This window comes from Mobula birostris, chromosome 8 (genome assembly GCF_030028105.1).
Source record: "Mobula birostris isolate sMobBir1 chromosome 8, sMobBir1.hap1, whole genome shotgun sequence".
In the NCBI taxonomy this organism is placed as follows: Eukaryota; Metazoa; Chordata; class Chondrichthyes; order Myliobatiformes; family Myliobatidae; genus Mobula; species Mobula birostris.
This window is the reverse complement of record NC_092377.1, coordinates 85,509,904-85,523,887: the sequence shown is the minus strand read 5'-3', so window position 1 is coordinate 85,523,887 and position 13,984 is coordinate 85,509,904. Positions and strand designations below refer to the sequence as shown.

At 38.9% G+C, this 13,984-nt stretch overlaps 1 protein-coding gene across 3 annotated transcripts in view; it reads left to right on the top strand.

Moving 5' to 3' along the window:
* Positions 1-13,984, top strand: part of kiz (kizuna centrosomal protein) — a 207,746-nt gene that overhangs the window by 138,483 nt on the left and 55,279 nt on the right. For 2 of the 3 annotated variants that reach the window (XM_072265562.1, XM_072265561.1), the window contains exons 9-11: positions 936-1,086; positions 2,193-2,355; positions 11,358-11,435. In XM_072265562.1, coding sequence (XP_072121663.1) covers positions 936-1,086; positions 2,193-2,355; positions 11,358-11,435 — 392 coding nt within the window. Of the gene's footprint in view, positions 1-935; positions 1,087-2,192; positions 2,356-4,083; positions 4,189-11,357; positions 11,436-13,984 lie in introns of those variants that run through there. The other variant, XM_072265564.1, reaches the window with a different exon arrangement.

Here is a 13,984-nt window from a genome sequence, read left to right as displayed (position 1 = left end):
CATTCAGCTATCCTGCCTGGCATCTCTATTGTCCTAGATGACAAGATTATTGTGTAAAGAGAGATTATGCAGACTGGGCCTGTACTTCACAGAGTTTAGAAATATAAGTGATCTCATTAAACTGCATAAAACTCTTCACGGGCTTGACATAGGACAATGGTAGATGATGGGATGTTATTTTTGTGAGCTGAGATCAGTAGATATAGGGGGTTACAGTTTAAAAAGTAAGAGATTAGCTATTCAGGATTGAAATTAGAAGAAATTTCATTTTCTGCACTTTGGTAATTCTTTAGAGTTCTTTCTTCAAGAGGCTGAAGATGCTTAGTAGATGCTTTGATATTGGATTGGAGGGAGCAGTGTAGTGGTTAGTACAGGAAAGTAGGGTTGATCCAAATGATAGCCATGATCTTATTAAATGTTGAAGCAGGCAACCTTTTTTTCATTTCTTCTTTATTACAGAGGGGTTTAGCTGACATATCTGTAACCTAAATCCATTTAGTAAAATTCTGATAATCCGGCACAGTTGGAACTTTGGTACTGAGCTTACACATTTTTGGATGCCACTCCAAGTAATATGCCAATATATTTTAATTCACTTAATTTAAATGTTTTACAGTATTATAATAAATTTTCCTATGAACCCAATAACCTTAAAGAGAGCACAGGAACCAGAGCCCCAGTGAGTAGAAAGGGAGCTAGGGACCCAATAAATGAAAAGAGCCTTGGTGAAAGTAAAGATATCGTTAAAATTTTATAAATATATAAATATGTGCTTTTCCATATTACTGAGTTACTGTAACCATCTGTTAACTAACCTTTACCCAAAAAGATGTCTCACCTGGAAGCTAGTTTCTTTCTTGCCATTTTTGGCAACATAGTAGTAATATATTTTCTTTGTTACATTTTTGTATTATTTGAAATCTTTGAATCTGCAGCTTGTCAAATTTACCTGGTGATTCTGCCACACTCTGGAAGCATTGGTATTCACACATTCTTTCTTTGTTGGAGCATCAAGTACTGAGTACAGACGAGATAGCAGAGATATTTGGACCTTTATTTGTTGCGGAGGAGGGTAACTCAAAAAAGGTAACAATATTATTTTATTTTGTTCATGGAGGTTACAATATAAGAACTTAAATGCATGTTTAAACAATGAATTTGAATTTTCAAACATTAATTATTTATCATCTGCATTTTTGAATATTTCACATGGGCTTAAATGCAATTAATGCTGCCATTAGCTGAGTAAGAACTACAGACTACTGGCAATTTACAAAAGCAGAACTCGTTAATTGATCATAAGGTAAATAAAATATTTTTACAGTCAGTAAGTTGATGATACCTGAACAATTAAATCAATTAAATCAAAGGAGGTGTAAGGTGCTTTTTCCCTCCGCTAGCCTGCAGGTCACCCTTGGGAAAGGCATATCACCTGCTTAGCCCCCCAATCAGGTTCACGTAAAGCCATGGGAGCAGACAGGCGCTGGTCATATGAGCATCTGGTGTATATCGCAAGTCCTAGTTATGTGACCACTGATGCCAGTCAGACAATCTCTGAAGAATATTGATAATGGCTGGGGTCCTCCATCTTGCAAAGGCACTGCCCAGAAGAAGGCAATAGCAAACCACTTCTATCGCAAAATTTGCTAATAACAATCATGGTCATGGATAGATAATGATCACCCACCTCATTTAGACATGCCATTTAATAATGATGATAATGATAGAGAAAGACTTCATTGCTCATGAAAGTCATTCACATTAAAATTCTTCTTACTGCCCATTATGCAGGTGCCATTTAGGGCAGCAATGAGGATCCTCCATCTTTGGCAGTGTTTCAGGCTTCCTTCATCATGTCAGTAGCTTCCACATTATAGTTATTGGTAGGTAAATTGAACTGTTTCCAGCTATGTCCAGTTATTTTCAGCTTCATCCCTTTTCCTAACTAGCATTTTGGTAAACCAGCAATTGAGTAGAAATAACTGGAACACAAATTATTGAAAAATTTAACAAATCTAACTCAGGAGGGATAATGTAACACAATGTATTTTCACGAATTCTCAAAGTTGATGCACAAATTTATTCTGTGTGGATATCTAAATGTGTTCTCATTTTTGAAGGCAAAATAGTTATATTTTACCAACCATTCGGTGAGAATGAAGAATTTTTCACTGTTTCTTTCTGTTGATAAGGCAATAGCATTATTGAAGAAAATCCTTTCAAAAGCAATTGAAACCCAGTCTATTCAAAGTGATGACTCATCATGCAGTTTATCATCTATTCTCAATGACAGTGCAGAAATTAATGCAACAAACCCTGTGCCCTGGCTTTTTCAGAATAAATCAAAACAGCAAGGTTAGTACAATGCAAATTATCTAATGATTGAGAAAAAGCTAAAAATGATTTAAATTTTAAGACATTTTGGTGGTTAATATCAAGCATAATGTTTCAGGTAATTTGTACAGTTAACATTTCAATATTCTTGTCTGTTTCCACTTTAAATATTGTGAGCTTGGATAATATCTTTGTTTCTGAGTACATCCAGTGTAACTTTAGCAAGAGTAAGTTCATTACAATCCAAATATTCTCTATTGAATACCTGTGACAGGTTTTGAGATCATACTGTCTATTATCTTGAACACAGCAATCATCACTGAGGACGGCATGACAGGCTTCGAACTCAATAGCTCTTTAGCTATTTGAATAGCATGTATGCACTTATTTATGCATATCTACTTGAGATTACTCCTCATGAGGAGACAGTGTTCACTATAATTGGGAGCCACATACCTTAGCCAGAGGCAGAACTACAAGTATCTCAACTGTCACATGAGGACTGCCACATATTGTAATTGTACAGTCTTTCCTGATCCCTAATTATGTAAAGATTCCTCACTCCCTAGTTCTGTTTTGCACATATCTTCACACTGCACTGCAGCTGTATGCTTGCAGCTTTATCATAGTAGGATACCGAGAGCAATATGCACTCATCCTCTACAGCAGGGTCAGGAAAAGCAAAAGTTCAATGCCTCTAAAGAAAAAGCAAAGCAGCAGGAGAGCAGTTTGTGACAGGGGCCACCTTTATTGTGGGTAAAGGCTCAGAGACTAGAACCATGCACAATTTAGAGTCGAGGTTATACATCAGCCAGGGTGATATTAGTATTACAGTGCTAGTTTTCTGGAGGTGGAGTGTGGTGGTGGATGCAAGAATGCATACAGGTTCTGTGACTGGGGTGTCAAATAAGGATCTTGTAGCTCCCAGCTTCAGGAAAACTGATTGGTGTAACAAAGCAAAAGCTCAGTGTTTAATACAATCATCCCTCAGAAGCTGGTGGGGAAATTGTCCTCGCTGGGTCTCAACACCCTCTCTGTAACTGGATCCTGGACTTCTTGACAGAAAAGCCACAGTCAGTCCATGTTTGCAGAAACACCTCGAACATGTTCAGCCCTCTGCTCTTCCCGATGCTAATGCATGACGGCACTGTTAGACCAAGTTCAAACTGAATCATCAATTTCGCTGATGACACAACATTGGTTGGCCTCATCAACAACAACGGCGAGGTAACATACAGAAAGGAGGAAGAATAGCTGCTAAAATAGTGTGAGCATAACACCTTGAGTTTCAATGTGGACGAGACCAGAGATGATTGTGGACTTTAGGAAGGTGCAGTCTAACCACTCCTCACTGCACAAACACAGCTTATCCGTGGAGAGAGTTAGGAGCACCAAGCTTCTGGGAGTGCATATAATACCACCTCTTTGGTCAAGAAAGCACAGCAGTGTCTCCGCTTCCTGAGGAGATTGAGGTGAGTAAGGTTTCCTCTCCCCCATTCTAATCAGCTTTTACAGGAGCACCATTGAGAGGGTTCTGACCACCTGACTAGCTACATCACCATCTGGTATGGGAAATGTAAGTCTCCTGACTTCAAGTTCCAACAAAGGATTGCAAGAACTGCTGAGAGGATTATTGGGGGGGTCTCTTCCATCCATCAGAGCTATTTATCAGGAGCGCTGCGCACGCTGGACCTTTAGAATTGTCGGTGATCCCTCCCAACAATCTCTTTGACCTTTTACCACCAGCAGGAGGTACCATAGCAATAGGCAAAGAACTGTTAGGATGAAGAACAGCTTATTCGCCCAGGCCATAAGACTACAGAGCTACCTGCCACCACCCAGGTCTCACTACGCATGAAGCGCCAGTAGAGGTATATTGTTCACTTTATAAATTGTGTCACAAATGCACCTTATTATTTGTTTATTTACTAGTGGTAATGTTATTTTATGTGTTATGTGTGTGAGTTATATGTATTATGTTGTGCAGCTTAGTCCAGAGGAACGTTGTTTCCTTTGACAGTATACATGTGTATGGTTGAATGACAATAAACTTGAACTTGATTTGACTTGACTTGACTTGATTTGACTTGAAATGCTTGGATGAATGGGGTGTCTACTCAGGAACCTGTTGGCTTCTAGCAAGATGAAGGAGTCTATTTCCATTGTGGGTTGACCCAGTACAGAATGCAGAAGCCCACATCAAGATGATCCAAGCTAAGGCAGAAACACTAAGCCATATACCTTTTTCAAGCTCAGCACACCTACCCCTTACCACGGGTTACACATAGCAGAAGAACTAGCTGGTATGAATGTATATGTAGATTGCTACTAAGGATAAGTAGAACCTTTAATGGTTTACTATTGATAAACAGTGCTTGCTTTGCCACACATACATATATATTTATAATTATTTATAATTATTTTTAATGATTACTTGCAGTGGGATGAATGGTCTCTTTTGTTGTAATATTTATATGAAAGATGACAACGGTGTTCTAACTTTGGAGCATGTTTTCAAACAGGGTGTTTGAATGAATAATAGAGCACAGAAATAACATCCCAAAGGTGGCCCTTCTACCTAACAGTCTCTGATGCACCTTGAGCTTTTTTCTCTTCTTCATTTACTACTCCTTCCTTTTCTTTTCAATCTCTCCTCATACTTCATGAAGTTAATCTATTCTTACACTTGTTAGTGGTAACCTCTGGTCTCTCATGATTTTGAACACACATTGGATGGCACTTCCCGGCTTGTAAAGCTATCTAAGTGTCTGTGTGAGGACTCTGCTTTGCTATACATTCCAGCTGTGCTTCTATTTACTTATGTACTTGTTTATTGAGCTTCATTGCAGAATAGGCCCTTTTGGCCCTTTGAGCCATGCCGCCCACCACCTAATTTATGGGACGATTTGCAATGACCAATTAAACTACCAACTCGTAAGTCTTTGGAATGCAGGAGAAAACTGGAGCACCCTGAGGAAACCCCCACGATCATGGGGAGAACTTAAACTCCATACAGGCAGCAGCAGAAAATGAACGCAGATTGCTGGTCCTGTAAAGTATTGTGCTAACCACTGAGCTACCATGCCACCTCACGGGGTGCTATGGTTTTGAAAGCCATCCATTTTAGAGAAATATTGCTTGAATCTCAAAGATAAGTGGAGTTGGCAGGTGACTCAGTATAAGTAGCTCATGCAGATACCTGGAGATATGGTATTAATTGTGCAATTGATGGTTCAGACAAGCTGAATGTTAGGAAGTGATTTGTCCATTTAAAATATGTTGCTAGATTCATTATTGGATACAATTCAAAGCAAAGCTCTAATCAATTTTAAATTCATTAAAGTAAACTTAAATTTAAACAGTTGTTACATATTATAGCATATAAATATGATACCCTTTACAATTTTTTTGAGGAAGAATTAGCTGTAACACCATAATTTAGTTGGGAATGTCATCTGGATATTGTAACATCTTTTTAGATAACTACACTTGATATTAACCTTCTATAACCTGTACTATATTCATTTGGGAAAATATTGGAAAACATGTAAACATATTAACTATAATTAGGTTGAATATAACAATACAAGTTCATTAATTTTTCAGAAAGGTGAAACCCTTCTTCAGAAGTCCGATACCCAGCTAATGATTCCAACAAAACAGAGTGGCAAGATATTTTAAATGAAAGATTTCATAAATATATCCTCACAAGATTAAGATACGGTTTATATTCAGCTTAAGAGAGCAATTCCTGTTTTGAAGTTATCTAAAGAGCATTCAACATGCTGATTGCCCAACGAGAAACATAGTACGTTTGTAAATTTAAGCTGTTTTGATCAGCTGAAGCAAAAACTTCAAACAAAAAATGTTCATATAATATTTCTGATCTACTGATTTGTTTTCATCCAAGTATGGCCTATGGGATAGGTTTTGCACATCATGTCAAATGTGTTTCTTAAGGTCAAACACCCAGCTAAAATGCCCTCATAATTACCAGTTACCTTCCCGATAATTTTGGCCCTTTTCTTTTCATGTTATTTATAAGGTTTGTTTCACGTGATATGATGCAGCAGTTTTTGTACATTACGGTGGGTCCTTGTTTTAATTTGTGGTATTAATTATGTATGCTGTGTGGTTTATGAAGCCTTAATTTGTTCTCATTAAGTTTGGAGAGCAGAAGGATTATGCAATGAAGAAATCTTCTAATAGTGATATGTTTGTTTATTTATTATCTGTGAATTTTTTTCACTGCATACGTTAACAGGATAGAAAATGATGAGTAACAGAAAGTGACTGTTAATCACTCTTTCAAGTATCATGTTAATTGTGCACTCCAGCTGTTTAACATTCAAAGCTTTTCTCATTGTAAATATGAAATTGCTCTGTTTCAGAACTAGGTAAAATAAAAGGCAAAATTGTGTGTTGCTATTGCACAACAGGTTGATCAGCATCTGAAACAAGTGTTTAGATCAATGTTTCATAAATTAACTTGCTATAGTATTCAATTAATTTTAATTAAGTGATTGAATGTTTCTTTTGCATATCTGATCTTTAAATACAAGACAAAAAAGGAAAATATGCCCCTGGTTTTACATCGGAGTGTCTTAGATCATCAGAGACAGGCATGAAAGCTTTTTAATAGTTTTAAAATTCTTTTGAGTGGGATCCATTTGATTGCAAAATAGGGTTGTAAACATAGTTGACATTCATTATTCCACTAATAATGGGGGATAAGGAGATGGCAGATGAACTATATGCGTATTTTGCATCAGTCTTCATTGTGGAAGACACTAACAGTGTGTCAGATGTTGAAGGGTGTGAGGGAAGAGAAGTGGGTGCTATTACTATTAGAAGGGAGAAGGTGATCAAAAAGCTGAAAGACATAAGGGTACATAAGTCACCCGGACCAGATGAACTGCACCCTAGATTTCTAAAAGAGGTAGCGGTAGAGATTGTAGAGACATTATTAATGGTCTTTCAAGAATCATTGGACACTGGCATGGTGCCTGAGGACTGGAAAGTTGCAAATGTCACTTCACTCTTTAAGAAAGGAGAAAAGCAGCAGAAAAGAAATTATAGACCAGTTAGCTTGACCTCAGTGGTTGGGAAGATGTAAGAGTCAATTGTTAAGGATGAGGTTAGGGAGACTTGGTAACACAGGACGAGTGAGGGCAAATTCAACGTGCTTTCCTTAAGGGAAAATCTTGTCTGATGAAACTGTTGGAATCCTTTGAGGAGATCACAAGTCGGAAAGATAAAGGGGATGCAGTGGATGTTGTATATTTGGATTTTCAGAAGGCCTTTGACAAGGTGCCACACATGAGGCTGCTTACTAAGTTAAGAGTCCATGGTATTAAAGTAAAGTTACTAGCATGGTTAGAGCATTGGCTGATTGGCAAGAGGCAGCGAGTGGTATTAATAGCATCCTTTCCTGGTTGGCTGCCAGTGACTGGTGGTGTTCTGCAGGGGTCGGTGTTGGGACCACTTCTTTTTATGCTGTATATCAATGAATAAGATGATGGAATAGATGACTTTGTTGCCAAGTTTGCAGATGATACGAAGATTGGTGGAGGGACAGGTAGTGTTGAGGAAACAGGTAAGATGCAGAAGGACAGATTAGGAGAATGGGTAAGAAAGTGGCAAATGAAACACAATGTTGAAAAATGCATGGTCATGCACTTTGGTAGTAGAAATAAATGTGTAGATTATTTTCAAAATGGGGAGAAAATCCAAAAATCTGAGATGCAAAGGGACTTGAGAGTCTTTATGCAGAACACTCTAGAGGTTAACTTGCAGGTTGAATCAATGCTGAGGAAGGCAAATGCAATGTTAGCATTCATTTCAAGAGATCTAGAATATAAGAGAATAGATGTGAAGCTGAGGATTTGTGAGGCACTGGAGAGGCTTCAGCTTGAGTATTGTGAACAGTTTTGGGCTCCTTATTTAAGAAAAGATGTGCTGAAATTGAAGAGAAGGTTTACAAGGATGAAAGATTTGCCAATGAGGAACACTTGATGGTTCTGGGCCTGTACTCACTGGAATTTGGAAGGATGAAAGTGGATCACATGAAGTCTTTCGAATGTTGAAAGGCCTAGACAGAGTAGGTGTGGAAAGGATGTTTTCTATGGTGGGGGAGTCTAAGACAAGAGGGCACAACCTCAGGATAGAGGGGTGTCACGTAAAACAGAGATGGGGAGAAACTTCTTTAGCCATCCGGTGGTGAATTTGTGGAACTTGTTACCACAGGCACCTGTGGAGGCCAGGTTGTTGGGTGTATTTAAGGCAGAGATTGATAGGTTCTTGATTAGCCTTGGCATGAAAGGTTACAGGGACAAGGCCAGGAGTGGGGCTGAGGGGGGAGCAAAAAAGGATCAGCCCTGATTGAATAGCGGAGAAAACACTATGGGCCAAATGGCCTAATTCTGCTCCTATGTCTTATGGTCAGCATCCCCATTTACTCAACTGCATGGATGATTTCTCTGGGAGGATCTTCAGTTAATGGAAGATTTCTTAAACTTCAGCCTGAGCTCTTAGAAGTACCTTTCTTGAAACAATCTGCCCTCATTTATAAAACTTTAATTTATTTTTAGGTTATTAAGTAATTTAACATTTTGATAAATTGTTTCAGAAGCACTGTAGAATTGAAATCAAAGTCTGTGTATTTCCAAAGCATAATTTAGAGAAATTTGATTACCACAAACTTTTAATCACTGTAAAGCTTGCTGAAGAGAAATAATATGAAGCAGTATTGGGGAAATTCAGTATGGACACATAGAACATAATACAAGCCACTGCTTTCTGGTTTTCAATCTCTCACTATTGACTAAGAACATTCTTTCAGTAAACTATGTCACAGTCCAATGGCAAGCCTTCAGTGGAAAAGAGCCTTCAGCTGACTAGCATCATATTTCATTAAGGCAACTTTGCTTTTTTTGATATTTTCTTTCCCAAAACGGATTTTTCTGATTGAAGGCAAATTTTACTGATTGTAACATTTGTGCCTGAGATGAACATTTAATTGTCCATAGCTGATTTTCTTTTTGCATAATATTTTGTCTTGGCTATAAAAAAGAAAGAAAACAAAGACCAATATAAATTAGGTGTACTTTAATTAGATAAATTAGATGTTATGCTTTGAGAGGTCGGTTATGCCTCAGCAAGGACATGGACCCATTGCAATTTGCCTATCACTACAATAGGTCAACGGCAGACGCAATCTCAATGGCTCTCCACACGGCTTTAGACCACCTAGACAACACCAACACCTATGTCAGAATGCTATTCATCGACTATAGCTCAGCATTTAATACCATCATTCCAACAGTCCTGATTGAGAAGTTGCAGAACCCGGGCTTCTGGAAGACCACAGTCTGTGCGGATGGGTGATAATATATCCTCCTCACTGACGATCAACACTAGCACACCTCAGGGGTGTGTGCTTAGCCCACTGCTCTACTCTCTATATACACATCTGTGTGGCTCGGCATAGCTCAAATACCATCTACAAGTTTGCTGACGATACAGCCATTGTAGGTAGAATTTCAGGTGGTGATGAGAGGGCGTACAGGAGTGAGATATGCCAACTAGTGGTGTGGTGCCGCAGCAACAACCTGGCACTCAACGTCGGTCAGACAAAAGAGCTGATTGTGGATTTCAGGAAGAGTAAGATGAAGGAACACATACCAATCCTCATAAGGGGATCAGAAGTGGAGAGAGTGAGCAGCTTCAAGTTCCTGGGTGTCAAGATCTCTGAGCATCTAACCTGGTCCCAACTTATCGATGTAGTCATAAAGAAGGTAAGACGATGGCTATACTTTATTAGGAGTTTGAAGAGATATGACATGTCAACAAATACACTCAAAAACTTCTATAGTTGTACCATGGAGAGCATTCTGACAGGCTGCATCACTGTCTGGTATGGAGGGGCTACTGCGCAGGACCGAAGGAAGCTGTAGAAGGTTGTAAATCTAGTCAGCACCATCTTGGGCACTAGCCTACAAAGTACCCAGGACATCTTTAGGGAGCAGTGTCTCAGAAAGGCAGTGTCCATTATTAAGGACCTCCAGCACCCAGGGCATGCCCTTTTCTCACTTTTACCATCAGGTAGGAGGTACAGAAGCCTGAAGGCACACACTCAGCGATTCAGGAACAGCTTCCTCCCCTCTGCCATCCGATTCCTAAATGGATATTGAAGCTTTGGACACGACCTCACTTTTTTTTTAATATACAGTATTTCTGTTTTTTGCACATTTTAAAAAATCTATTCAATACACATAATTGATTTACTTGTTTATTATTATGTCTTATTTTATTTATTATTTCTCGCTCTCTGGTAGATTATGTATTGCATTGAACTGCTGTTGCTAAGTTAACAAATTTCACATCACATGCCGGTGATAACAATCCTAATCCTGATTCTGATTCTGTATCTTGCAGTTTTCTAGACTTCATGACACTTCCCACAAATGGGATTGTGTGTTCGTAAATGAACCAGGTATTAATGCTGTGCAGTGTAAACATGGAAGTTGATTTGATGACACTGCCTATCTCAATTTCTTTCATTAGCATTGGTTGAAGATTAGGTGTTCAGTCTTCTGATCTACCTAGCTCAGATTGAAGACCATAGATGTCAAAATAAGTATTTGGACTCAGTAGAAGAAACATTTCGTATCATAAGCCTAGCTCTTTTTTTTGGACTACAGACCGAAGGGTTGACAGCTAGTTGCCATTACCATTACTTTTTTTCCATGTGTAAACCTAAGCAGAAAAATCTTGTACCAATATTAATGAAGTTGTGCCAAATTGTTTTCTTCCTGAATTTTGCCCATTGCTTACAAAGGGCAAGGTTATAAAAATATCTTTGAATATAATATATAATTTTCTAATACTGTGAGTAAACCCTTGAAAGATTTGAATAGATACTTTATGTTTTATTATCTGAATCTCATGTTAGTTTGGAAGTTTGTTCTCTTTGTTTTGACACCTACCGCTCCAATGATGTTTCACATTACGCATTCTGACAGAAACAAGAGCATATGAACTTTTGAAACAATCGGCAATGCAACAGAATAAGAAGGACGATTCAGACTTGCCTTCACCAGGTAATGATTAGTTGAGTATTTGGCAGCTGCAGATATAGATAATTACATATATAAATTACTTTATTTGAACACATGGAAATATAATGATACCATGTATAACTGGAATTTGGTGGTATTTCAATTTTGTTTTGAATGAAAGACTTCCTTTTCACCCCCCATGTGGTTTTCTTGTTGCTGTCCTATATAGTGTTGGGCTGAGGTAGTATGTTGTCTGTATATTGTACAGTTCTATCTAATGTCATTTCGTGGAATGGTAGTTCTTGGTATGTACTGATTCCACAATATATATATATATCTGTCTCACCTTTATAAATACTCAAAACTCTTTCAACTATCATAACATACTGTGAATGTGAACATTTTCTAAATAACCTATTTTTTCTATGACATACTTTATAGCTGCTTTCCAATGTATGTACATGCAAATAGTACAAAAATAACTGTTAAATTAACAAACATTCTGTAGTGCTATCCTTGATGTTTTCATTCATAATATATTTAGAAATATAAATTTTCTGAAATATAAAAATAGATTGCAGTTGCTGTAGATAATTCTTGTAATTCAACAAATGGTAACATCTTGAAATTCACATTAACTTTCAAAAGATGTTTCTTTAATGACTTAGCTTTCTGCAAAAATGTTAGCGGTCCATGACCATAATTATAAAAAGAAACACTTAGTCTGAATTTCAAAAACGCAAACACGAGGAAATCTGCAGATATTGGAAATTCAAGCAACACACACAAAATGCTGGTCGAATGCAGCAGGTCAGGCAGCATCTCTAGGAAGAGGTACAGTCGACGTTTCAGGCCAAGGTCCTGACAAAGGATCTCGGCCCGAAACGTTGACCGTACCTCTCCTTAGAGATGCTGTCTGGCCTGCTGCGTTCCACCAGTATTTTGTGTGTGTTACTTAGTTTGAATGTCTGGCCTACTTACTGATAACCTTATTGTAGTACCAGGCCCAGATATTGTGATCAACAGTGAAGGAACACTGAAAAATAACTTTAGGGCAGCCACAAGTCTGAATTTGCGCACTCCCTCTGAAGGTGATGTCCAATTATTGTGACGTGAAGCAGTCGTGTGGCTCTTCGGTCACTTAGTTTGGAGAATGCTGGCTGAGACATGCAGGGTGAGAAATCATATCTCAAATCTCAAAGACTGTTTGGAAGTGACACGGCCCACCAGGGCCCACCTGTAGCAGAGGAATAGAGAGAATAAGACTAGGTTTGGGGAAGCAGTGCATGGCGGGAGGGAAATGATTTGAGAGAGGATCAGGAGTAGACAATTCAGTCAATGTGTGGGAGAGTATTCAGGCAGGAACCTGAAAAAGATACAGCCAGCATCACAGAGCCAATAAGTATAAATCAGGAATTCTGAAATGGACCATTTGATTTAAAGATTTGGAAAGAGGGTGGATTATGAGATAGAATATGCAAACAAAATTTCATTTTAGAAAATGTACCACTTTAGATCCCAACTGAAGTTAAATTCTGAAGCAAAGAGATTCCAAGGTTCAATTTTTAGGGCCATAGAGGTTTCAAAGTTTCAAAGTACATTTATTATCAAAGTATGTATGCAGTATACAAACCCTGAGATTTGTCCTTCCACAAGCAGCCACAAAATAAAAATAGACACCATGGAACTCATTAAAAGAAAACATCAAACACCCAATGCACAAAACAAAGAACAAATCACACAAGCAGCAAAATTCAAGCAAATAACTCACAGAATATTAAAAGTCAAGCTGCAGAGTCCCAAAAAAGGACCAGAAGTGACAGCCACTGAATCAGTTAAGTTTAGTGTTGTACCGACGACCACAGCCACAGAACCAGTTCCGTGCCAAAGCGCCTCAATCAAACGCCACGAGTAACAAAAAAAGAATAACCAGAAACACATGGAAGATGAACCAAAGAGTTCTCCAAAAACGAGTCTATAGAGAGTATTCATTACTGAGGACATTAAACATCAAACCATAGAACCAAAAAAAATGTCCCACAGCTTCAAGTAAGTACTGGCAGGAAGTGGAGGGCAGAGGAAGCTGTTCAGGAGGCAGAGGCGAGGCTGCGTCACAGGAGGCTGGTGGGAGTGGTCACATGAGGCCGAGCTGGGCTAGGATCCTTTCCAACTCCTCAAATGGACACCAGAGGGAAGGAAAGGCGTCATCTAGTTCAGGAGGAGGTGAGAGCAGTAGTGGAGGAGATGAGAGCCTGCAAGGCGGTGGGAATGAAGCAACAGGGAGCTTGGACAAGATGGGAGAATGCGGTTGAGAGGAAAGTGACCTGGGCTGATCTTTGGAAAGCCGAACCACACCGCATCCAATTTCTCATCCAGGCAGTGTACGATGTGCTTCCAAGCCCATCAAACCTGCACACATGGGGCAAGGCAGAGTCATTTGCGTGCCTACTGTGCTTCAAGTGAGGAACCCTGGAGCACATCCTCAGCAGCTTCGCAAGGGCACTTGGTGAGGGACGGTACAGGTGGAGGCATGATCAGGTCCTGAAGACCATCGCTGAAGCCGTCAGTGCAGGAGTTGAGTGGGCGAAGCA